Here is a 26,453-nt window from a genome sequence, read left to right on the forward strand (position 1 = left end):
TTTATTGAAAGTTAGAATGGTAGATAGTTTCTCATATTTTAAAGACATTAAAGACACTATTTGAAAGATACACTCTATCACAGACTGATGCTAAAATTTACTTTAGACACTATGATAGACAAAGCATACAACTAAAATTTAGTTAATAGTCAATAACTCTGAATTTAAAAACATAAAATGCTAGATAATTCCACTTCAATTTCAAAAGCACAAATTTATTAGTACAGCACTTGCGTCATTTTTTCATAATCATTACTTATTATACTGAATATCTGTCTATGGTATAATGCTTTGTCATGAAACTTTACCTTTTCTGAGTGTTTGAACTGCCGCCAGTAACTATCATACATGCGCTTTGTAGTTCTCTCGGGATAGCAGGTTACTGTCTTAATGTAAACCTTCAGGCTTCGTTCAAGTAATTGGTTAACTTCCCCATAGTCATAATCATCATACCTATGAGCAACAGGGCAACAGCTTTATTATGATACAATTAAAATTTTTAATTTCTAATGTTGTAGAAAGATTGTCTAATAACTATTTACCACTAAGCTCATTAATTAATTAATTTAACAAATATTTGCCGAGTGATTTCTATATGCCCTGAACCTTTCTAGGTACTGGGGATTCGCTGATGAACATAGAAAAAAAAATCAATCCCTGATCTCATTGACTTCAAATTCTATATGGAGGAAAAAATTTAAAAGATAAAGCATGTAGTATACAGATGGTGACAACTGCTAGGCAGAGAAAATGAAATCTGTGGTCTAGGAGGAAAGAAGTTATGATTTTAAATAGGGTGGGCAGGATGGCTTCTCTGAGAGATTGACATTTGAACAAATACCATAAGGTGGAGAAGGAACAAGCATAAAGGCCCTAAGGCTGGAGTCAAGTGTTTCAAGGATGACAGAGTCATCATGTATCTAATATGCTGCTGAACAATCAGATAAATAATAATTGCAGACTGACCACGGAAAGTAGCTAGCAGAAGTTATTGGTAACCTCAATAAGCATAGTTTTGTAGGCATGGTAGGAGAAAAAGCCTAACTGTGTAAGTTCAAGAGAGAATGGGATATGAGAAAATGGTGACAGTAAATGCAATTTTTTTTTCAAAGAAATCTGCTATGCATAGGAGTAGAAAAATGAGGTAGCAGCCAGAAGGAAAAGGAGGATGAAAGAATTTTCTTTAGTGATGGGAGAAACATGTTCCATACTGCTGGAAAAGATACAGGAAAGTAAAGCTGACTATGTGGGAGAGAGGAGGGAGAAGTGAGGACAGAGATCTTCAGAAGTGAGAGGATGTGGGAGTTTGTGTCTAAGTGCACAGCAGCATAGACAGGTCATCCACAGAAACAGAAGAGAGAGAGCAGAAAGAATAGGCACAGGTACAGATAGGAGGGGGTCTGTGGTCCTGGAAGCTTTTGCAATTTATCTCCTATATTTTTAAATCCAAAGTATTGCTTTAAATAAATGATATCTTGATGATTTCATAAAAACTTCATTTAGTAGCATCCAACGGATTAAATATGATTACAACATTTGTTACTTATTGCCTTGTATACTATCAATATTTATTGGACTTAAATTTTATTAGTGTTTATTTTTCTTAACTGTGTAACTATAATGTGTGTGTATGTATGTTTTATATAACATCAGTAATCATTGGAGATAGGATAGAATTAAGACTAAATTTGAGAATCCTTCCTGGAAAATGGATTAGTTAAAAAAAAGTATATTGTGCCCCTTTATATATTACATATGCTTTATATACACATATTATGTGTGTGTGTATATATATATATATACATTATATACACTATATGTATATATATATACTATATTCTTCCACATAATAGTGTACATTATATATACACTATAGTATATTTTTATGTGTGTGTGTGTGTGTGTGTGTGTGTATATATATATATATATATATATATATATATATATATATATATGTTTAAACATACGATAATTCTTTGATAATTTATTGTTCAGGATAGTCAATGGACAAATAGCATAATTATTATATACCATCATAATGCAGGATGAGAATCCCTGCTCCAAAATGACTGGGATCAGAAATGTTTCAGAGTTCTAAGTTTTTTAGATGTTGGTATACTTGCATAGACTTTATCAAACATTCCTAATCAGAAAATCTGAAATCTCAATTTCTCTAAAACCCCCCAAATTTTAATAAGATGAAAAGTTTAGGATTTTAAAGTATTTTGATGTCAAATTTTCAGATTTAGGATGCTCAACCTGTAGTGGTTTTCTTTTGTTTGTTTGTTTATTTGTTTGTTTACATAGAATGTTTCATTATTAGTTGATTAATCGGGAAATTTTGTGATCCTTTAGCTAAAATTACAGAAAATACTCAGCTTAACAAATTGAATTCTAATTTCATTCCATAAAGGCTTTCACATAATATATAAGAAAAGATACACTATACAGTCAAGTTAAATGTATTCATAACTGCAAATTTTTTTCTGCAAATCTATTCCATAAAAAGCCTTCCAAACTCAGCCCCAAAAAGCACTTCTCCAAAATAGAGCTTTCTTGATTAGCCCATTCAATCTCCTTCCCTCATTTACTCACTATCTTCTCAATGCTAATTTCCTAAACTTAGAAGCCTTAATTTATATTGACTGATATGTTTCATTTCAGTATTCTTATGTGAGCTTACATAAGCTTTATGAGGACAGAATCTATTCTAGTTTTGCTTATGCCCCAATTACCATTCCTTCAAAAATAAATTAAAAAAAAAACAGAATTTATTACAGTGATCTAAAGGGACACAATACACATTTTTTAAAAAACTAATCTATTTTCCAGGAAGGATTCTCAACTTTAGTCTGATTCTATCCTATCCCAGTGATTACTGATGCTGTTTCTCCTTTCCTCAGTAAATTCTTCCTGCTGTCCTTATATGTACATCATTGTTAAGATTTGCAACACTTAAATGAAGAAAAATGCTCTCTATAAAACAGAATTTTTTTTAAATCAGAAGTTCACATATATTATTCTCTCCCCAGAATCCTATAATTACAAAGTGGGACATAAATAAGACTCATGTCAGAATTTTCACTTAAAAATAGTATAAAACTGTATGCACATAGAACATACCTGATTCCAAACATACAGTGAACATAGTTAAATAAAGCTCTGCGCAGTGTGGTTGTGTCAACATCCTCATGGGTGGCCATAGTGTTATAGGTGAGATTGTAGACCATTCTAAACTTCTCATCAAGAAGATGTCCAATGTCTGAATAAAGTCTGTTCACCAGGGAGAACCCATGATTTTCCCAGGTGTAGTCCTAAGTGAACAAAATGTATCCAATATGTTTTTATTGAATTAAACTACTGAAGCTAGTTAGTGAGCATACTGCTAATTCAGATCTAGGTTTGCAGCTTCACTATGGCTTTAACAAGAACCCTTCACAACGGTTTGCAGATTGGAGTGCCAGAATGTTTGCCCAGTGTTTGTCATGTTAGTAATGAACTCTGGCCACCTCTGATGATCAGGTACTATGCACACTATACCTGAATCTGAAAGGATCCTCGAAGATCTTGGAATATCCCTATGTCACCAAACTGTTACATGGACTGTTAGCATAGAAATCATCTAAAATAGGCATAAAAGAATCTGTGTAATTCAAACCTACACTCTCTTTAGGACTCACCTAACTATAGTTGGCTACATTTTCAGGAGTGGGAGGGTGCCCTTAAGCCCATGCCTGCTGGTATATGATCTTATTACAAAATACCTTTTTACATATAAACATGACCATACCATTTGATTTCCTCCCTGCTTCCTTTAGAAAAACACATGAACAATGTACAACTACCATGTAATAATGAAAATAACTAAATAAAGCAGATAGTTTCCTTTTGCCTTCTTAGGGGGGAAATGCTAAAATAACTATATTCACTTATTGGGATACCAAATTATATGAGACTGAAAAGGAGGATAAATACCAAGATTTATAGATACTATCAAATGACCAATTTATTTTGAAGTCAATTTATTTATATTTCAACAGTTAATAGTTAAAATGGCAGTTAAAGTGGCTACTCTGAATTAAAGACATCTTATACCTGAGCTCGGAATGTTGGCAAATGTTCTTCTCCTCGTCTCGCAAAGTCTTCATACCCAAAACCAGGGTCTTCAATGTACCGCGAGACATCAGATGTTACAATCATGTCATCTTCAAAATCTAGAGAAAATAATGAACAATCCAGTTCATAAGAATATTGTACTTGGATAAGATAATAAAACCGAACCCCATTTTCCACTACTTTTTAGCATTATCATTAATTTATGATGTAACAATATTGACTATGTGGCTTAAATTCATATAAAATATCTGCTGCTGAAGTTTTGAATATAATTTCATTTCTAAATTCTGGGAATTAAATTTAACTCTAGTTATCCAGGCAAAAAATTGACTAAATTTAAAAAGTCTAAACAATAGTAGCAAAAGACTAATACACTAATTTTACTAATTTAGAAATGGAAGATAGGATGGGCCTGTGAATATAAAGTTTAAACATCCTTTTGTTCTCTCCAGGTGATAAAGGGGATGTGACGAAGGAGAGGAGATGAAGGTACAAGACCATTTTAGATTTAAGATTAACTATTTAATTAATTTTAGATTTAATTAATTTAAATCTAAAATTAATTAATTAATTTTAAATTAAATCTAAATTAATTAATTAATTAATTAATTAATTAATTTAGATTTAATTAATTTTAATTAATTTAATTAATTTTAGATTTAAGATTTAGATTTTAGATTAACTGTGCTTAAATTACATATTGTTTCATCTTGACCTATTCACAGTAAAAATCAGTTCAATAAAGTTTGTTTTTAGCTTACAATGTGGTATGTTATAAGGAAAAGGGTCAGGAAAGAAGCTCCAGGGAGGGGAGAATGGACTTTTGAATGACACTATCATTTTTTTTATTCAACTGGGTGCTAAACAGGAGGGTTCAGTTTGTGAACATTCATTGAGCTTTACACGTAATGTGTGTTCATTTTTCTGAGCACATGAAAATAAAAACATACATGTGAAGTAAACAACTTGCTAATAAGACTGTGAGTAGACTAGTACCAAACTGGCAGTCAGGAAGATAGAAAGACAATAATAATATTTTAAGACAGGTGACAACTACATAGTTGATGATATTAAAAATTTACCACTGGAAAAATTTAAATGTTCAATGCATATTAATTTAGCTTGAAGATAATCATCTTCTAATTCACTGGGTTTTTTTAATATTTATTTTTCAGTTTTCAGTGGACACAACATCTTTATTTTATTTTATGTGGTCTGAGGATCGAACCCAGCGCCCCACGCATGCCAGGCGAGCGTGTTACCGCTTGAGCCACATCCCCAGTCCCTAATTCACTGTTTTTTCTTTTACTTTAGTCTGTATTTTTGATTACTTTTTCCTGATTTCAACCATTAAAATGGAATGCATGAGCTTCATTTTCTTCTTTTTGCTCTAGAAAATAAATATATATTTCCCAAAATGAAAGAAAAAAAATTAGCTCCTATGTAAGCATATTTTCTTAACTAGTATTTTAATTAATATTAAGTAATAAATTTTAAATACAGTTAATAAAAAGTTTTGAAGCATAGTAAAAACTATAATTCTTATCTAGTCAAAATTTGGGGAAGTTTAAAAAATAAGTGCAATTATAATAATTCTTCTGAAACATTGTTAGACTAATGAATAGGACACTTCATTATGTTTAATATTTGCTATTTCACAACAATCCCAACAATAAGTATTCTTTCTTCCTAAGTTTTTACCTAGATTTTGAAGATGACATGATTGTAACATCTGATGTCTCGCGGTACATTGAAGACCCTGGTTTTGGGTATCTAGGTTGCTCTCATAGAATTATTGGAGTTCTTTTTTTTTTTTCCACTAAGGAATGAACCCAGGAGCTCTTTATCCCGCTGGGCTACATCCCCAGTCCTTTTTACTCTTTATTTTGAGATAAGGATTCACAAAGTTGTTGAGGCTTGGCCTTGACCTTGCAATTTTCCTGTCTCAGCCTCCCAAATTGCTGGGATTACAGGTGTGCACCACCACCATGCCCAGCCAGTGTGCTTCATAATAGTAGGAAAGGCTATTCAACTTTATATATATCTTATTAAAAAGGACTTATAATCAGCATACTATGGTGACATGACCCCATCAATGTTTACAGCAGCTCAATTCATGATAGCTAAGCTATGGAACCAACTTAGGTGTCTGCCTTTCAACAGAGAAATGGATTAAAACATTTTTTTTGGCATATCTATACAATGGAGTACTGCTCAGTCATAAAGAAGAAGGACATTATGGCATTTGCTGGTGAATGGATGGAAATGAAGACTATCATGCTAAGTGAAATAAGCCAATCCCAAAAAACCAAAGGCCGAATGTTCCTCTGACATGTGGATACTAACACACATGGGGGGGCTGGGGGGGAATAGAAGATTACTGGATTAAACAAAGGGGAATGAGGAAAGGGGAATGACGAAAGGGAGGGGCCTGTGAATAGAAAAGACAGTAGAATGACTTGGACATAACTTTCCTATGTTCACATATGAATACACAACCAGTATCAAACTCCACAATCATGTACAACCACAAGAATGAGAAGTTACACGCCATGTATGTATAATATGTCAAAATACAGTCTATGTCTGTAAATCTCAAAAGGACAAATTAAAAAATTTAATCCCCAAAAATTCTCATTAAAATAAGAATTTTAAAACTTCTTTATTACACATAAAGAGGATAAACTTTGTTGAGTAATTACTAGAATGCCACTTATTATGCTATACTCTTAATATCTATTTTTGCTTCATTAATACAAAAACAAATGTCAACTAAAGAAATGAATAAATTTATTCATAATAAACTTACTATAAGTTATTAATACTCCTGTCAATACTAAATGTCAGTGAGAAATTCAATGTGAATTAGTATATGATGATGTGGAAAAGTAGTTTAATGTCTAAACATTAAACTACTTAAATTGACCTGAAGTTTTTAAGTGGCTTTCAGTTCTCTAAAAAGAAATTTTAGGCTTATTCCTACCCCAAACCCATAACCACTTTGTATTCTCCTTGTGCTTCAGCACTCTGTTAAAATGAATAGAAACACTACCAATAGCACTTTCAATGCATTATCTCTTAATGTAAAAGTCTCTTATTTTTCCAAGTAAATTTCATAATTGCATTTTTTATTTCTATAAGGAATGACATTGGGATTTTAATTGGAATCACATTGAATCTGTATAGTGCTTTGGGTAGTATGGCCATTTTGACAGTATTAATTTTGGCTATCCAAAAGCATGGGAGATCTTTCCATCTTCTAAGGCCTTCTTCAATTTATTTAGTGTTCTGTAGCTTTCATTGTAGAGCTCTTTCATCTCTTTTGTTGATTCCCAAGTATTTTTTTAAGGCTATTTTAAATGGGATTAGTTTTCCTAATTTCTCTTTCAGCAGATTCATCACTGATGTATAGAAATGTATTTGATTTATGGGTACTGATTTTATATCCTGCTACTTTGCTAAATTAATTCTAGAAGTTTTCTGGTGGAGTTTTTTGGATCCTCTAAGTATAGAATCATGTCATTAGCAAATAATGATAGTTTCAGTTCTTTTTTTCCTATGTGTATCCCTTTAATTTCTTTCATCTGTCTAATTGCTCTGGCTAAAGTTTCAAGGACTATGTTGAATAGGAGTGGTGAAAGAGGGCATCCCTGTTTTGTTCCAGTTTTTAGAGGGAATGCTTCCAATTTTTTGCCATTTAGAATGATGTTGGCCTTGGGTAAGCTCTAGTTATCTTAAAGAAGTTCTTAAAAACTAATGTCTGAAAGCAAACAGACATTACTAATCTTAATAAGAATGTTTACATTTTAAAATACTGGCTTATCAGAAGGTTCATCCCAACTTCATTATTTTCCTTTGTCTCTGCTTGTTCTCCCTGGATTTCTATAATCAACTTTGATTTTAGTCCTGAGTTACATGCTGATAATTTCCAAAAATTCTCATAAAGGTTGTAACCCTCTCCTCATCTCCTGTGCTATTTCAAGTGCAGTTTACAGACTGGTAGCACTGACATCACTCCCGGGCTTCATGGAAATGTGGCCTCTTGGGCCACCCAGACTGACTGAAAACATCTGCATCCCAAAGATACCCAGTGACTCTTGAGCACACTGCAGTTGAAGAAACACTGCTGGATGTCTCTAGCGTGGATGTTTTACAAACATGTCAGGTCAAAATGTCCAAACATGAAAGCTTACATGCTCAAGATTAGAAAGGCCATTATGATAAGGCTGATATCTACCTAACCAACTTCCTCTTCTTACTGCCTACCTCATGATTTATGTCCTAAAAATATAAAAGTACTGTTCCCATATGCTGCATCCTGTTTCCTTATCATCATGCCTTTCCTCAGGTCTGGATGTTATTGACCTCAGGTGTCCTCTTGTGCCGCTGCCACACTCAGCCACTGCTTGGCTTCCTCACACTCAACTCCCTAAGACATCTAAGAGTCAAGAGAACTACTACTCTTTCTCCTCTAGTTTCCCATCAGTCCATGCCTTTTCCCTACCATGTTTGGGTTCATTGCTCTTTTCTATGTCCAGATTTTTCACATTTTACTGTGTATTATAATTATTTCTCCTTTTCTCACTAGCATAAAAGTTCCCTGAAGAAGGAATCATGTCTTATTTAGTCTTAAAACCTTAGTTCCTACCATAGCACTGAGACTATGTGGGGTACTCAACAAATAAATATTAAACCAAAACAATAAGTTTCTTTTTTTGGGATTTCCTGTTGAGTAAATGTCTGATTTACAGTTATAGTAGCCTTCAATGGAGTAAATGAATTAAAATGGCTATCCAATAGGGTAGATTAAAATCTTTCATGAAAAAAGATCATTAGTGTTTTTTTGTTGTTTTTTTTTCCAACACTAGGGAACGAATCCAGGAATACTCTACTCCTGAACTTTTTTTTTTTTTTCTTTTAGGGGAAATGATGAAAAGGGTTCTTGTTCTTCCTGTAAACTTTTCAAAGTTATTGATCAATGCTATTTTTGGCAGTAACAAGTTAAAGCCAAAACAATTCTCCAAAATTAAGATTGACAAGCCTAGCCTTAACACAGTAATTTCTATTTTAAAAAGAAATGTTATGAAGAATGATGACTTCTAAGAGTTTCAGCTTTGGGTTGAGAATTTATGGTATTTTAATAAAATTTACTATGTGGTGTTCAATATCCTTTGGAATTAAAATTGAAAAGTTTCCTTTCTATTTCAAAGTCTCATAGAGTATTAGAAAAAGTACATTTTTAAGACAGGAAATCTAGCTTTCAATACAAAATGAATATTTTTTCAATACAAAGTGCATTTTTAAGACAGGAATTCTAGCTTTCAATACAAAATGAATTCTTCCAAATTCAATATAAGACAATGACCTAAAAAATACATTTTTAAAAAATTCCAAAGAATGCAAGTATAATGTAATTTTAGAACTAATCTGGAAAAGTAACTGAAAGAATGATCCTCCCCCACATATGCCACCCACAAAGATGGCAATGAATTTTTAAAACATTTACTTATTAAAACAGAATTTCACTTATTTTTTAAGTCACAAAAGTACAATGAATTAAATATTCCTATCTATCTTTATAAATGATTGGTTTGCTTTAAATAATATTTTATCCAAGATAGAATGCAGACAACAAGCCTAGAAGTTTGTCCCAACTGAATCTGAAATATAGTCCCAATGCTTCATGGTAAGATTTTTGTCAAGGATGTATTACATTTACAAAGGTGACACCATAAGATTATAATGGAGCTGATTGCCTTTTGATGTAGTTATGGCAATATTGGAGTGCACTTCTGACATTTGTGGTGATGCTAATGTAAACAAATCCACTGTACTGCCAGTCATACAAAAGTACAGCAAATACACAATTATGTATGGGTTATATATTACACTGTGTTTTTTGTTACTTTTGAGTATACTCCTACTTGTAAAAAGAGCTTATTACAAAACAGTATGCCATGTTATGCTGGTAGTAACCTCATACAGCTCATGTTTACTGTATGTCTTGTTTGCATTAAGATGCCATTTCAAGGGACTGACCTACACCACCTAGGTTTACTTAGGTATACTCCACAATGTTCCCTCAATGCATTTATCAGAACATATTGTCATTCTAAAGTGATACATAACTATACATTCAAAGATGCACCAACGTAAAGGGCAAAGAATAGGCAAAGTGAAGAGGAAAACTAAATTAAAGGAAGATGGTAACAGTTATTTTTACATCCTCATATGAAAAATACTAAAGATCATTCAGTAAGGTTCTACAAACAACTAAAAATAAAAGACAGTGGTGGTGGGAAGAAGCACCTGAATGAGGAAATGAATGAAAAGTATCTCCAGAGACCACAAAAAGACTTTCTTTCTTCTCCTTCTCAAATCGCGTGGTCATTTCTTCCTGAGATGCCTCTTCATCTTCCCTTTCTTCTTGAAGCCTTTTCATCCTTTCCATTAAGGCTTCTAGCTCACTTAGAGAATCCACAATCTGGAACCACATAAGATAATGTCAGATGCTATTAATATGAAAAATTGTTCTGGTAAACATCTTCATCTTCCAGTCACTCTATTATGTGTAGTGGTTCAGGCACACTTATTAAGATTGTAGGAGAGATGTTTGTCAAATTATAAGTAATTACAATTAGATACATTTGCAAAAATGTGTCTAGAATTGGAAAATATGTAGTGACAGAATATAGATAAGTAGTTGCCAGGGGCTCAGAATTAGGGAAGGATGGGGCAGAGGAGAGAAATGGGATATGACTACTAATGGTTATGGAATTTCTTTTTTGTTTTTTATTTGTTCTAATTAGTTACACATGACAGCAGAATGCATTTTAATTTACTGTACATAAATGGAGCACAACTTTTCATTTCTCTGGCTGCACATGATGTAGAATCGCACCATATGAGTAGCCATACATTTTCCTAGGGTAATGATGTTCATCTCATTCTACCATCTCTCCTGCCCCCATGACCCCTCCCCTTCCTTCCCTCCCCTGGAATTTCTTTTTTATGTTATAGTAATATTCTAAAATTTATTATGGTGATGGATGTATAACTCTGATCACACTAAGCACTATTGGATTATTTTAAATAGGTGAAATGGATGATATATGAATTATTTTTTATTAAAATTATTTTTAAAAAGTCATAAGTGAGTTTTTCACTAACTACAAAGAGAATCACATGACGGATTCAGTTAAAAAGTTTACAAGTACATATATACATGTGCATATGGATATATATTTTTAAATGTAGAATTATAGCATTTGGTATATATGAAATTATATTATAATTTATTGAAAAATGAGGCATCCTTAAATTTTCTACTTTCTGCTCTCATATATTTTCTGTTAACTGTTCCAGCATCTTATAGAAACAGATACATTGTTTTGAGATTGGGCATGTAAAGGATCTAAATTAAAAGGTTATGATTAGGGGCTGGGGTTGTGGCTCAGTGGTGGAGTGCTTGCCTAACATGTGTGAGGCACTGGGTTCAATCCTCAGCACCACATACAAATAAATAAATACATAAATAAAATAAAGGTGATGTGTCCATCTACAACTTTTTAAAAAAGCCTATAATCTCTAGAATCCATCAGTGTTTAGTTTTTATGATTTTTAATCTTATCTATTTGCTTTAAAAAGGCCTCTTGAAGACAAATCAGAACTGTAGGTATTAAAGTTTTATAGTAATAAAAATTATGCAAAAATATTTCAAGTATATGATATCCTATTTAGTCAGAAAATATCTCTAGATATTTTTAACATTAAAAAAAATTTAAAGCAAAAATGGTAAAGAAACATAATTAAGAAAACTAACCCCAAAGTTGTTGCCTGTAAGGGATGCGTTTTCTATGTTGTTGTCATTAGCAAGATCACAAACACAGAAATTGTTGACTGATATTAGCCTGAATCCATTGGAGATTTCTGGATCTCTTTCTGGATTGATGCCACTACCAAAAACAAAGCTTGCCAAAGCATGATAATGTGCCAATAGGACCACAGCATGTACCAGCTCAGGCAGAGACCAATTATTTTCTCCAGTTTTGACAAGTTTCTGAAATGAGAAAGCACATCAGAGTAAATATGAAAATTATAGCATGCTACAAAGCAATTTTAAAAAGCACAGACAATCTAACAGGTTTCATATACCTATTTATAGTAATATATTTAAAACTCAATTTAAAATTTTTCACAGGCTCTAGATTCAGCTTTGGTCAAACAATGTTACATTAATAACTATCATACATAATAATATAATTATGTTGTAGCTTCTTCTAAATGCCTTATTACACGATGCATCTACTGCTTCCAAAGCCTTTTATACTTTATGTTATTTTAATGAGATACTTCAGGGAATCAAAGAACATTACAGTTAGAAGAAACTTTAAAGATCTTATAGCAAAACCATTCACTTTTTGAGGTTTTGGAAACTATATCCCACAAAATCACCTGAAAAATCCAACTTAGCAAGTCAGCTTTTTAGATATCCTTTGGATACCTTCCAATAAAGATCCTATAGCCAATAATAGACTGTAGAATACTCCCTTACATTTGAATAAGAGCATATGCTTTTTTACTCAATGCTCCACCTGAATGATAAATTAAAGCCATTAAAAATAGTAATTCCTTCCCCCCCCCCCATTTTCTCTAGGAGTGAATTCCATCAGTAAATCCACCAGGGATTCTTTCCCATCAGTTCACACATTCACTCACATGTGTGCCTCCTCCCACCCCGTGTGTGTGTTTGTGTGTGGGGGGTGTGTGGGTTTCCTTTTCCTTTCTTTCACTTTCATTTGGCTCATTTCACTGCTAAATCAGAAAAAAAAAAAAAAAACCTGCTTTCTTTTGTTTTGCTCTCTATTGTTCAACAAAATACACACCTACACACACACACACACACACACACACACACACACACGATTTAATATATTATTAAAAGCTCAGGAGAAAGAAATGGAAAAGATCAGTTAAATTCTTAAAATTCTACCACACTAATAGAACTTTTACTTTTTTTATAGTCATGATTACAAGTTAAAACTATAAACATCTATTTCTATGCTTTTCAAATCTGATATTTTGACATGTTGAGTTTTCATGGAGCTACAATGTCATATGAGTTTTTAAGTCTATGCCTACATGATACATGAAAACATATATATGACTACTTCTCCATTCCTGTACTATTAGTTAAATTGCTTCAATTTTTTGCTACAATAAATAGTTTCCTCATGCTACACTTTTGTTCGTGTTTTGGAAACATTTCCTAATAGGATTTCTAGGATAAAGAGTATTAATATTTTTATGATATTTTTATAAAACTGCCAAGAACTTTCGAAAATCACTGGTAGAATTTACAGTGCTTTGGCCAATCTTTGCAGGATTATCATTAAACCTGAAAAAATAGCCAACATTCATCATCTGTAATTTCTCACTTCCTCACATTCATTTCTACTTTATAAATTCACTATAATCTGATTTTTTTCCAACAAACTTCTAAAATTACATTTACTAAAGTCATACATGATGACCTTTCAAATGGCCCAAGCTGACTATTTCATTTTAGTCTGTGCCCTGTTTGGTCTTTGCAGAGTTTACTTTGTTCACTTCCTCCCTTCCTGAAATTCATCTCCCCTGACTAAAATAATTACACCTTTTCTACCCTGAGATGGATCTTTCTCTCATTCACAGCCAGCCCTCATTGTTATTACTTGCCTTCAAAATGTTGGCTTGCCCTGGTCCATCCACAATCTTCTTTCCTTGTACAGTATCTTAAGACCTGAATGGACAGTTCATAACTATTGGATTTTACTTCTAATCCACCCTTTTTTATCTTGAACTATAGACCTGTATTTCCTTTACTAACTGGACATGACCTTGTGGGTGTTATAATTTTCTCGGTCCTATAAATGCTCATTTCATGAACCTCAGAGTCATTTTCCTCCCCTACCCCCTTTCCTCCATCTTCATATTCTGCCAGTTACCAGGTCTTGCTTATTTTCATGTAGAATAATTACTACAGTCTTGTTCCTTCTCTTTATCTTAACATGACTTTTTTTTAAAAAACTCAGCTCTTAAGTATAGTAATGAGTAGTCAGCTTCTAGTCTGTTACCACCTGTAATTTACCTTCTATATCACTAAATAAGTTTATATTATAACTTGGAACAAATACCTTTAATGATCTCAATTGTCTAATATAGTGATCTCTTTTGATCATATATATTTCTGACAGTGACAATTAAAGGGTCCAACCCCTAATTTTATATATAAATATATACTTATAAATTATATTTTATTTAGAACAGATACATATATGCACTGTAATAATAGTACAAATACACAGAGAAATCTTTTAAAGATAACAATATATGCACACACATATTTTCTAATATTTTGAAAATATGTCTCCCTACCCCATGAGGTACTGTAATATAACTTTGAAGACCATAACTTTCTGAGGATAAAAACACAAATTCTATAATAATATAGAGTTTACTGGGTCATACAATATTATCCCAATTCTTCCCATTTCCCATCCCTTACCTTACATATATATCCCTACGCTTCAATAACCTGAAGGTATTAGCTATTCTTCTCACAAATTATACATGCATACTCTACTACTTGAAAACCTCCACTTTTTTGAGACCTAGCTCAAATGTCACCTATTTTAAGAAACAATCTGATCCTATTCTCTTTATCCATATATTTGAACATGATGTTTGGTAAGATTATTGTCATTACCCTCTGACTCTTCTCCCCTGGACTCCAAGCACATCCAGGGGCAAAGTCTTTATCTTCTTAGCCCTCCAAAGTATTTCACACAAAGTAAGATATAACATAAGAACAATGGTTAATTAATTTTCTAACATGCTATCAAATCAGAACATAAACCTTAGGATAGCATTGTGTTCACAGATTCCCAGAAAGATCCTCAGAATCTAAGAGTATACAGATTGATATACGCTACATTTGGTTAAATAACTGGGCAAATAACCAATAAAAATATGGTTCAATAGGATAACAAAAAAAAAAGAACATTTTAATGCATTAGAAACAGGGGTTTAAATAACTAATGCTTCTACTGACAATAATTTAAATGACAACTCCTATTTATTGAAAACTTACCATGTACCAAGCATAGTGCTAAATATACTGTATAATGACCTCACCCTGTTGGCCTCTGATGGAAGCTCCTTTTGAAATTCAAGTGCTCTTATTCAATCACAACAACTCTATTTCTCATCTAGGCTCTAGTTTCTGGAGGCATTTAAGTATTCACACACCAGCTGGCAAATCATTTTTTATTTGCAAAATTATTTTTTGTGAATCTTAAAATGATGAAATGTTACTACTACTAGAAAGAATTTAGAATTATTTAATCTAGACCCCTCACATTACCAAAGGGGAGAATTGAGGTCTATAGAAATTGCTAAAGAGTATAAACTTGTGAATAACAAAGATCCTAGAACCCAGGCATCCTGTCATGATTCTATAGTTTCTTTGTTCTATCTACTGCTTGAAAATACAGCCAACTTTTCTCCTACTGCTCACCAAAGTTCTAGTACAAGCTAATTAGTCACTACTTAAGAAGGGTAAGTATTCATTTGTACTTAAAGTAAACCCACTGACTTCCTAAATTTACCACTGCTTCACAGATTAATTTATTGTTTTTTTTTTCTTTTCAAGTTCCTAATATGCAAGTGTTAAATTTAAGTCTTAAGAAAAAACTCAACCAAAAAATTAACTCAGAATCATTAGTAAACTTCCTTTTTATTTCAAAGAAATGCTCAGTACCTGAATGTGCTCTTTTGTGATCAGCCAGGGTCGGTGTGCTAGCAGCTTATTTATCTCATTAAGATTTTTCAGTCTTTGTGGTACATATTCCAAACCATTCAACCATTCAGCAATACCTCCAGTCTTTAAAAATTCATCCACATGCATGTTTATTAAGTAAGAACACTGATGTCTAGCTGCAGCCTAAAGCACAAAGAAAAGAATTTGATGTTAAAAAAAATCAAAATAGAGTCTCATTCAACTATTTATGAACAACTCAGATGGAGTTAATGGTTTTTATAGCTAACAACTCTTTTATTACAGAATCTTCTTTCAGAATGTTTATCATACTGCTGCAATAGATTCTTGAATCAATACATGAAGCTGATATGTACTTCTAAAAGCAAATAATTATCACATGAAGCCAATTACTTCTTCATCCAGAAGTTTATATAGATTAACCCAGAGCCCACTTTCTAGCTATTTTAAGGAAATACATACCCATTTCAGTATAAGCATATACTGTATTCTTATTTAAAACACCATAACATTTTATTAATTTATATTCTAACAATTCAGAATTCATACTAATTGAGTACTTCTCTTATTCACTTTATGATAACTGTGAGCTAAGCGCAGTGGTGCATGCTTATAGTCCCAGCTGTTTGGGAGTCTAAGGCAGGAGGACTGGTTGAACCAAGGAGTTTTGAAACTAGCCTAGAGAAGACAGTGCTCAAGTCAGAAAACACACACACACACAGCTATAATATCAGTCACATCTGTCTACACTGTCCTACTCAGATGACACTGAACTTGCTGATTGTTTCCTTTCTATGTAGTCAAAATCAGTCTCAGTGGCCAACAACTTAGTATAATTCATGTAAATCAGACTTTTGACTTCTCTTTGCCTTAGGGCTACTTCTTAGTAAAATAGTATTTTTTTTAGTATTGTTTTATTCTTTCCATTTTCTATGTCTGGGTTCTCTCTTAGTTTGTGAGTATTCTAAGTCTGCTTTTTCAGCTTAAGGCACATTAAGTGTCACCAAAGCTGAAAAATTAAAATTATCATCTTAGTCAAGTTCATTATTCAATAAAACACAGAATGCTTTTTGTTATTGTTCAAAACTTCAGTGAGAATATAAAAAAGATAATCAAATCAAACTTGGTAAACACTAATCTACTAAATCCTGGCTAGCTCTGCTATTTCTGTCAGCCCAGCTGTTCCCCTAACCTCTCCAAACATATAAAACTTGCATCATGTTCTCCTTTTTCTCCATTAGCAGTCCAACTATAGCATTATTCTTTCTACTTTTCTCATTCTTACTGCTTGTCATACAAATTTATAATTCTCCTCCATGACACCCATCACCTGCCAATAACATTAACTAGTTAACTAGTGTATAACAAGAACAATAGAAGTGTCATCATTCATTTAAAAACAAAACTTATGAGATATTATTTTAGACCCTAGGAACATCTTGAACAATAAGAGATTAAATATGGAAAATGATTTTACTGAAAATTAAATGAAAAACATTCAATATATTAAGTGGCTTAAAGTACCCCAAATGTATCCAAAGGACTTGGTGTTCAGAAAGCAATAGGCATCTTCAATTTTTATATCCATAAAGTTATACTTAGTTTTCTGCATATATATGAAGTGTTTGCACTCATGCACATGTACACACAAACACAGATATGCTTTTAGAAGGTAGGAAGAAAAGGGGAAGATGTCACATGAAAATAGGAAAATGGGCACTTACCATTATGGCGATGTAGTGCCTGTATGGTAGAGGAAGGGGACCATCCATGCGCAACATGTAAAACTGGCTTCGCAAGAAAGACTCCAGGTACTGAGTGTGTAAACTCATGACCTGAGTAATGTTGTCCAAACGACCAGATGTAGAGTATTCTTCCACAAGAAAGTTTGTTCGTTCATCCACTGTGTTTGCTTGGACAACCTATAACAAAGAAAACCACAAAACAAAATAGCTATTGTGATGTAAACACATCCTTGGTTTACATAAATTTTGCCACTATTGAAGCAAATGAATATTCATTTACTATTTGCAGACAGAGAAATTATGCAGTTGCTCATCATAGCATTTTTTAAAAAGTTCCATTCATTTTTGGCTCTGGTGCCACAATTTATTAAACAACAAATGTTAAATCATCAAACATTAAATACACAGCTATAAAATTGAAGGAAAAAAGCTTCCATCTGCTTTGCTAGGCATATATTAGGCAGATTTTCAGAGCCCACTTGCCTGGCCATTGTCACACCAATTTGTGGTGAGGCAAAGGGAGCAGCATTTGACTACATAAATTTATAATTTAATCTCATCAGCTTGTGAAGACAATCACATTATTATTTTTGTGTGTGTGTGTTGGGGGGTGGGTAACCAGGGATTAAACTCAGAGTTACTCAACCACTGAGACACATCCCCAGCTCTATTTTGCATTTATTTAGAGATAGGGTCTCACTGAGTTGCTTAGTGCCTTGCTGTTGCTCAGGCTGGCTTTGTACTAGCAATCCTCCTGTCTCCACCCTCCGAGCAGCTGGGACCCTGCTTACTTTTAAACAAATAATTTTAAATCATTCTTTGCTTGTTTTTGTTATTTAACATTTTAAAAGTTTTCTGAAGTCTTTTTAGGGAGCATAGAAACATATGATAATTTCTAGGAAAGTGTTAATAAAAAGTAAGGTCATAAGAATTCTCTTGTTGGTAGTTTTAGCCTAAAATATTAATTACTAAAAACAAGTTAAATTAGTAAAATGGACACCCTTTATCTTAGTGAATCCACAGAGCTTTCTGAAAAGTAGATTACTTATATATAGCTTTATACACAATAACAGTTTAGGCATTACACCAAGAACTGGCTCTGAAGGCATGAATAGCTTATTAATACCTTGTGGAAAGATGACTCATTCTCAGAACTGATGAACATATAATGCATAATTCTAGTATTGGTTCATTGTTTATATGTATTTAGAATTACAGTTCTAGACTTTTTCTAGACTTAAGATGAATATGTTTCTTATTTTAGAGATAAGGAAACAAAGTCTAGATGAAATTCAAGTTCATGCACCTAGTTAATAGCAAAATCTGGTTTGGAATCTAGATCTCCTAAAGATCAAATAGTCTTTTCAAAGATTCACACTGTTATCAAGAAACTCTGCTTACTCTTCAGAGCTAGCTTCACATAATTTTTTCTGAAAAATAAGAACAAATTATACAGAGGTACTAATGACTGAGGGAAATTAAAAATCAAAGGACTATGTTTGAAAAGTACTCATTTACTATGTTTAAAAAAAAGGCAGTTTCACTGAAGCTCAGTTAACCTTCAACTGCCCACTTTCTCCTACTCTGTCAACTATAAGAATCAAAATGATAGTTAAAAATATAAAAAGATCTAGATGAACCATACATAGTTAGGGATAGAATATTTGTTGTTTTTTAATTTGCTTTCTCCAGCAGACATTTCTTAAGTCTAACTGGATGCCTAAGATACATTAATAAATTGATGTGATGCAATAGATCCTGAAAAACCAGAATAGCTTCAAATATATACTGTGAAAATGTGCTTTGGAAGCCTTTTATATGTATTAAGCAATCTCTGGACATGAGGAAAACAGGAATACACACGGCAGCCTGGCCAATCTAGGTAGTAGCCAACCTATAGACAAGGCTGGCCACCACCTAGATTGGCTATTGTCACCAAGATCTGGAAAGTTTACTGTTACTTTAAATTTTCATTCAATGAGAAGGTCACTAAAAAAGTGAGATGAAGATAAAGAACTGCTTACTCTGGCAATGATCTGGTTTTATTTTAATTCTATTAGTCTCTTTAAGACAATGTCTGGCGTATAATAGGTACTCGTTATTTGTTGACTAATTTCAGAACAATAAAGGAATAATCCTATTGCTTTAAGATAAAATATGTCTATGCAAATAGTAAACAGTGAACCTGTATATATGATAATTATATTTGGTTCATTATTAACTCCTTAAAGCAGAGAAAAACTCCTTTATCAATGATTTTAAACTGTTCTTAGCCTAAGTATATCTAAGAGTGATCTAGGAATCTAGAGAGTCCTGCAGATGGTTGTTATTTTTCAGGGATCAATACCAACAAAATAGGCACCGACTTTGTATTGATTGTAATCTCCTTTATATCATTTTAACCCTCTTCCTTGCATTTACCATCTTGACTCCCCACCCTCACTAAAGGTACACAATTGTTTGGAGATCCTGTGACATGTTGTCCAATCAAAGAACAAAATGAAAATAGAACTGCTAGTAATGTATCTTATTTTAGACGTTTAGTTGGGAAACTCATTTTTTCATTTCAAAATATCTTTTCTAAACATTGTTATAGTTTACATCAAATAATGAACTTTTTAAAACCAAAAACCTTCTATTTAGTATTAAATTTTATTATTCTTAGCTACTTTTCTCAGAAAACTTATATATCAAATAAAATATTGTTAATTTTTTTTTGTCTTTTTAACTTTTCAGTACTCCCTAACTTTAATAAGTCAAACTTAGATTTCTAAGTGAAGTTGAAAAGAACATCGCTGTGGTTTTCTGACATAGGAATAAAAAGCTCAAGAGTGAAACACATTTTTATCTCCATATTGAGAAGAGATATTCTTTGATAAAATGAAGTTATTTTAAATCACACTTCATGAATTTTAAACAGATAAACTTACTTCTTTCTCTGGAATAAAGGCACTTGGTCCTCTTGACAAGGGTTGAGATACTCTTATTCTTTTATCCTGTAAGAAAAGTTTAATGTATTAATATTGACATTTTCTAAGAAATGTTAAGTTGATACATACTTATTCTTAAGGTATTAAAATAAATAAATAAATAAACAAGTAAATAGAATAATGTGGAATCAGAATAAGTTTTTGGTCCCAATTAAGAAAACCCAGAGAGACATTATGTGGATAAGGTAATAGGACCACAGTGCTGGGTGCATGGTAAGGCTCAGCAAAATGTCATTTACCCCAGTCATATTCTACATCCATATATTTTTAGCCCATATTTTACATCACTGAAAATTCATTAACCTCCATAATAAAATTGTATCTGATAGTATCCTAGTACAAGAGTATTCTGTTAGATATTAATCTGAAAGCTGAAGAACATGTTTAAACTCAGAGGATTGCAAGCAAATTTCCAAAGCAATCACCTGACTTATGGGGTTTTTTCTGAATAAGATATCAAGGAACATATCAATATAAATTTATTGAACTTTAAGAAAAAATGTAAAACCTGGGTGAAGCAGAGATTAATTGGATTTAAGAAATGAAGAATACTATAATTCTTACTGTTCTACTTGCTTGTCAACTGTCAAATATCTAAGTGGTAGATTTTTTTAAGTTTTAAATTTTTTTTCTAAAGTTTTAAATTTGAAAATGTTTTGGTGTCCTCATTTAAACATAATTATATACAAGCCATGAAAATTCCAATCAAAGAATTGCTTCCTTTTCCACAGGCATGTTTTGAAGAAGGGATAGTGTGAGGAAGCCTATGATATTTTGAATTCCTTCTTAGCCAGGTGAAGAAAGAGGGGGAAATGACTATTTAATTATTTAAAACACCTCATCAAATTGTAAATTTATTTTTATGTGGTGCTGAAACCCAGTGCCTCACACATGCCAGGCAAGCGCTCTACCACTGAGCTACAACCCCAACCCAACCACTTAATTTTTTTTTTTTTTTAGTTGTGGATGGACATGATACCTTTATTTTATTTATTTTTATGTGGTGCTGAGGATCAAACCCAGTGCCTTATACGTGCTGGGCAAGCACTCTATCACTGAGCCACAGCCACAGCCCCCTAACCACTTAATTTTTTAACAATAAAATATCCTAAGATTTTGAAAAAGAAGTCCTACAAAGCTAAGAACTATGCCATGGTTTATAAAGATAATAAAGACTGAGTGGGAAAAAACTGAGGAATAACGGAGCACATATCTATTAGAAAATAGTGTATAAAGCTTCAGATATCACCAAATCCTCCCAAGGAAACTTCTAAGCTGAAAATAACTCAGATATTTCCTTATCTGAAAATGCAATATCTCTTTCACTTGAACTTGTCTCCCTGCCACATCTGACCAGAGCAAGATCCCTACCAGTCAAAATAGAAGCTGATCTGCAGCCCATGGAACCTTGATGTAAAAGTTCTGCCTAGAGTTGACAGTACTTAGCAGAATAATTCTCCTCTTAGGACTATGTACTAGAGTTATGTGAAAGCAATGTCATCTTACAGAAGAGAAACAAAATAGTACTCAGAAGCAGAGGCAGAGAGGAATAAATGAAAAGCACCAGGCAGGTATCAAGAGATACCTGCTTCTAAGGAGGGAAAAGCACCAGTTTCTATGGGTTCCTAGAAAAAGTAAAACTTAGTCATGGTCATTTATATTCATGCTTCCTTTTCTACTAGTAGGTAACTTAAGTCTTTTTTATTCCTTACAAATCAAAGAGACTACCAAAGACAAAGTAGTTATTTAAACACTGAAAATCCCTTACAGCAGTTACAAAACAAACTAACAAAGTAAGACATTCAATAATTTTTTTGAGAGTGATAGACTTTGAGGATATTTGGTAAGGAGAAAATACATGGTCCCATTCCTCATGAGTTTAGCACATACTCTTCATATATTTTCAGGGTTCAACTGAAATAAATAAATAGATTACATAATGAAAACCTTAAATGACTTATGTTTTACAAAAAATATGGCATCTAGATTATAAAGTGATGATAATAGGTCTCAATTTACTGGTCAAGCATGCTAGAGGTCTATATGTAAAATGGATTCAGAATTTCCAGTATTGGCACTTCTTGTCTAAGTAACCATAATATAGATTGATCCAGAAAAAGAACTTATAAGAGAATAATAGATTTCTTTTCTTTGCTTCCCTATAGAAAACAAAATTTCAGACATTCTCTACTACTATGTGAAAAGCAATTTCCTGGGCATATTTTATAGTGTTTAAAATTGTTTCTTTAGAAATATTCCCAGAAGCAGATTTAACTAGAGTTTAAGTTGTAAGTATCTTTAACCTTCTTGTTGTTTATTGCCAATGTACTAACAAAAATGTTTTAACAATTTTGTTTTCATCAGTTCTCTTCACCTACTAATTTCAAAAGTGTGATTGAAAACTTTTATTACATGTTGATTTGTAGTAAAAAATTCTTAAGCAGAGATGTGATTTAGATTTGTGTTTTTAGTAATACAATTCTAGGGGTGAGGTAGTACATGAGCCACAGACCAAAAAACTAGCTGGGAAGCTATGGTAGCAGTCCAGGAGAAAAACCATGCAGACTGACCTAAGAGAACTGTTTACTCATTGACTAGAAAATTAATTTTAAAGTTTTTCATCATGTATGGTTCCTTAATTGTATTTTTCAATGGCATCAATTTTTAAATAATCAGCCTGGTTTTTACATCTGTACATGATGGATGACTATTTTGTATATTCATAATGGTGAAAAACATTTTTTAAATGATAAAAGCAATTCATAAATTCTACTCTCAATTCATTGTACTTTGAAAGGAAATTTTGCCAACCTCTATCTGTGTATGTTTTTAACATTCATTAGTTCAAACACAAAAGAAATATAACATCACAATATCCAAAAGATTCATTTTAAACCATAAACTGGAGATCCAGTCATACCCTTTCCTTAATTTTTCATTCAAATCCCATGCCAAGGACTGCATTCCTACTTCATTCACACTCTGATGAACTTTCTTGAAATCTCTAGACCCGTGTTGCTCAATATGAGAGCCATGAGCCACATATGATAAAATTTAAATTAAAATTAAATAAAGTTTCTCAGTTTCATTAGTCATACTTCAGGTTTTCAACAACCACCTGTGGTGACAGCTCCCACAGGATGGTGCTGACATCTCTATCTGCCTCTGCAAAGTGCTCTACTGGACAGTGCTGCTCCGGAATCTTCCTTTGGTTTTTCTTTTTTCTTAAATCACATCTTCAGGCATGTTTATTCCTTTTGAAATGATAAACTATAGCTCTACAGAGTTATGGTCACGCCTATTCAATCCCAGGATCAAGAACTTTAGCATAATTGTAGAAATGTTCTGGACCGAATCAAGAGTAAACCCAGATAGTGCCAAATTGGGAAAAGAAAAAAAAAAAAATCCACCAGTTCACAGGATCTTTGTTTCAATTCCTGTTCATACTACAGTCTCCAGGAAAGTATCAAGGACTCTTTCTTTCTCTTTCTATTAAAAAAACACATGAGATCTACCCTTTAACAAGTGAGCATACAATACAGTGATGTTAACTGTAAGTACTTTATTGTATAGCAGATCTCTAGGGCTTTTTCATCCTGCATAACTGAAACTTTACACTATTTAACAGCAACTCCCTATCTCCCCTCACCTCCACCTATGGGTACCACCATTCTATTTCTGCTTTTTATGTAAGCACATTCTTTAGATTATAGCTGAGTTTCTCACAGGCTTCTATTCTCCTTGAACAATTCAGATCACCACCTTCTGTGCAATGCTCCCTGTGTTCAGCTTCTACATGAACCATCCAACCAACTAACCTGTTTGAGAGCTTACCATTATAATTTTTCTTTGTCACATTTCTTCCCCCTTTGTTCACTCTTTCAAGTGAGCTTCTCTTTCATGGCTTGCATCATTATACAAACAAAATTCTACTGAAATTTGTTACAGTTATAGTACTGGGAAGATGGTGGAGCAGATGAGGGGAAAATAAGGGCTTGAAATATGAAAATGAACATGCCATGTGACTTCTGAAATTTCCTATATTTGCCCAACAAGCTAGCCTTTTTCTGCCCATAAGTCTTGTCTTTGGGGCATTTTGTGACATCATCTGGATGCAACATTAGCACCTTAAAATCAGGCTTAAACCAATCTTTTCCCCTAAACTAGTTGTTGTTCTTCACTTTCCTGTACAGGTTATAAAGTCACCATATTCAGCAGTAACCCTGGCTCAGACTCACAGGATTATCTTTGGATCTTTATCTAAGAAGCTTGATATAGCAGACAAACCTTGTAATCACCTTTTTTCAACTGAATTTCCCCTGCTCCCCTTGCCCCAGTACAGGAGATTGAACCTGGGGGGTGCTTTACCATTGAGCTGCATCTTCAGCCCTTTTTTAAAAAATTTTGAAAAAGGGTCTTGCTAAATTTCCTAGGCTGACTTCAGACTTCAGACCCTCCCAACTCAATGTCCCAAGTTGCTGGGATTACAGGCGTGCACCACTGCACCCGGCTCCCAACTAAATCTTTTAAGTCATCCTTTTATAGCCCCTTCTCAATGTAAGAATTTCTCCCATGCTGAGAAGTATTTTCTCCTCACAATGTCAATTCTGGGCCTCAGCTTTCCCCATTTAGAAGATTTGAGAAAACATAAAAAATGTAAAAACTGCAAAGCACAATACAAAATAAAGTACGTTTTATTTTTCCTTCTGCCCATTTCCCCCAATGTCAAAACACGCACGCACGCGCGCACACACACACACACACACACACGAAAGTCAAACTAGAATAGCTGTACTTCCTCAACATGAATACAAAAATTTAAGGGTGTTTTGAAGCCATGCTAACTTCAAGGGGTGGGGGGGAGCATCATGGCTCCTTTTCTTTAAGTATCTGAGATAAAGCTAATATTTTTATCTAGGGAATAAAAGACTCAGACCATATTAGTGAATTTTACACAATGGCCTTTAAATCTGTGAAAACAACAACAAATAAGCCCTTGAGTTTCTTTAGCTATACTGTCATTATAGTAGCTACTAGCCGCATGTGACTACTACTTTAGTTTATGAACATTAAATAAGTGAGAAATTCAGAACCTCAACTGCGCAAACCACATATCCAGCATTAAAAGCCAAGGTGGACTGTGGGAACCATGAAAAACAATGCAAATTTCATCTATTTTAATCACTGCCAAAGGTTCAGCCTGCTGCATAGCATTTTTCAGTAACCAGGATAACGTAAAGAAAGAAAACGGCTGCAAATTCAGGGAGGTAAGCATAATACACAAGTATTAAGATACCTTTGTAGAAAAATTGATTTGAATGTTAAAACTGTAAAAAAAACTGATAAAACCAAAAAATAACCTACAACAATAAAAAAGTTGGAAGCTACTGTTCTTTGCTCCTAATTTGAATGCAACCTTGATATCACTATCTAGAAAGAAATTATATAAAATATTGACTCCAGTGTTAAAAATAAGGAGTATAAAAGTATTTGAAAAACTTTAAACAGTGATAACTTTAATTGTGATCCATTTTCAAATAAGTTAGACAACTCATATTTTGCTTTTTTCCCCATAAAATCCCACCATTTCAATCAAGATACACTAGTTATAAAATACTTTCTATGTGTCATTTCTATGTTCTAAAAGATTATTTTCCCAGACTTGTGATCTTAATAATGCTAACAAAGAAGTTTTTTTCAGATACAGCTGAAATAATCAGTTGAGAATGTCTATTCAGTAATTATCTGCAGGGGAAACAAAAAACACTGAAAAGGATAGAGTTG

The 26,453-nt window shown here is 33.0% G+C and overlaps 1 protein-coding gene across 2 annotated transcripts in view; it reads right to left on the reverse strand.

The window, feature by feature from the left end:
• The window catches only part of Sesn3 (sestrin 3), a 65,767-nt gene that overhangs the window by 9,512 nt on the left and 29,802 nt on the right, over nt 1-26,453 (reverse strand). For both annotated transcript variants that reach the window (XM_071616633.1, XM_027951368.2), the window contains exons 2-9: nt 20,610-20,675; nt 17,659-17,856; nt 15,917-16,099; nt 11,939-12,175; nt 10,426-10,600; nt 4,096-4,214; nt 3,124-3,314; nt 309-453 (exon numbers count right to left, since the gene is read on the reverse strand). In XM_071616633.1, the coding sequence (XP_071472734.1) occupies nt 309-453; nt 3,124-3,314; nt 4,096-4,214; nt 10,426-10,600; nt 11,939-12,175; nt 15,917-16,099; nt 17,659-17,856; nt 20,610-20,675 (1,314 nt within the window). The remainder of the gene's footprint in view (nt 1-308; nt 454-3,123; nt 3,315-4,095; nt 4,215-10,425; nt 10,601-11,938; nt 12,176-15,916; nt 16,100-17,658; nt 17,857-20,609; nt 20,676-26,453) is intronic.

The sequence above is a fragment of the Marmota flaviventris genome, chromosome 9, assembly GCF_047511675.1.
Source record: "Marmota flaviventris isolate mMarFla1 chromosome 9, mMarFla1.hap1, whole genome shotgun sequence".
Lineage (NCBI taxonomy): Eukaryota > Metazoa > Chordata > Mammalia > Rodentia > Sciuridae > Marmota > Marmota flaviventris.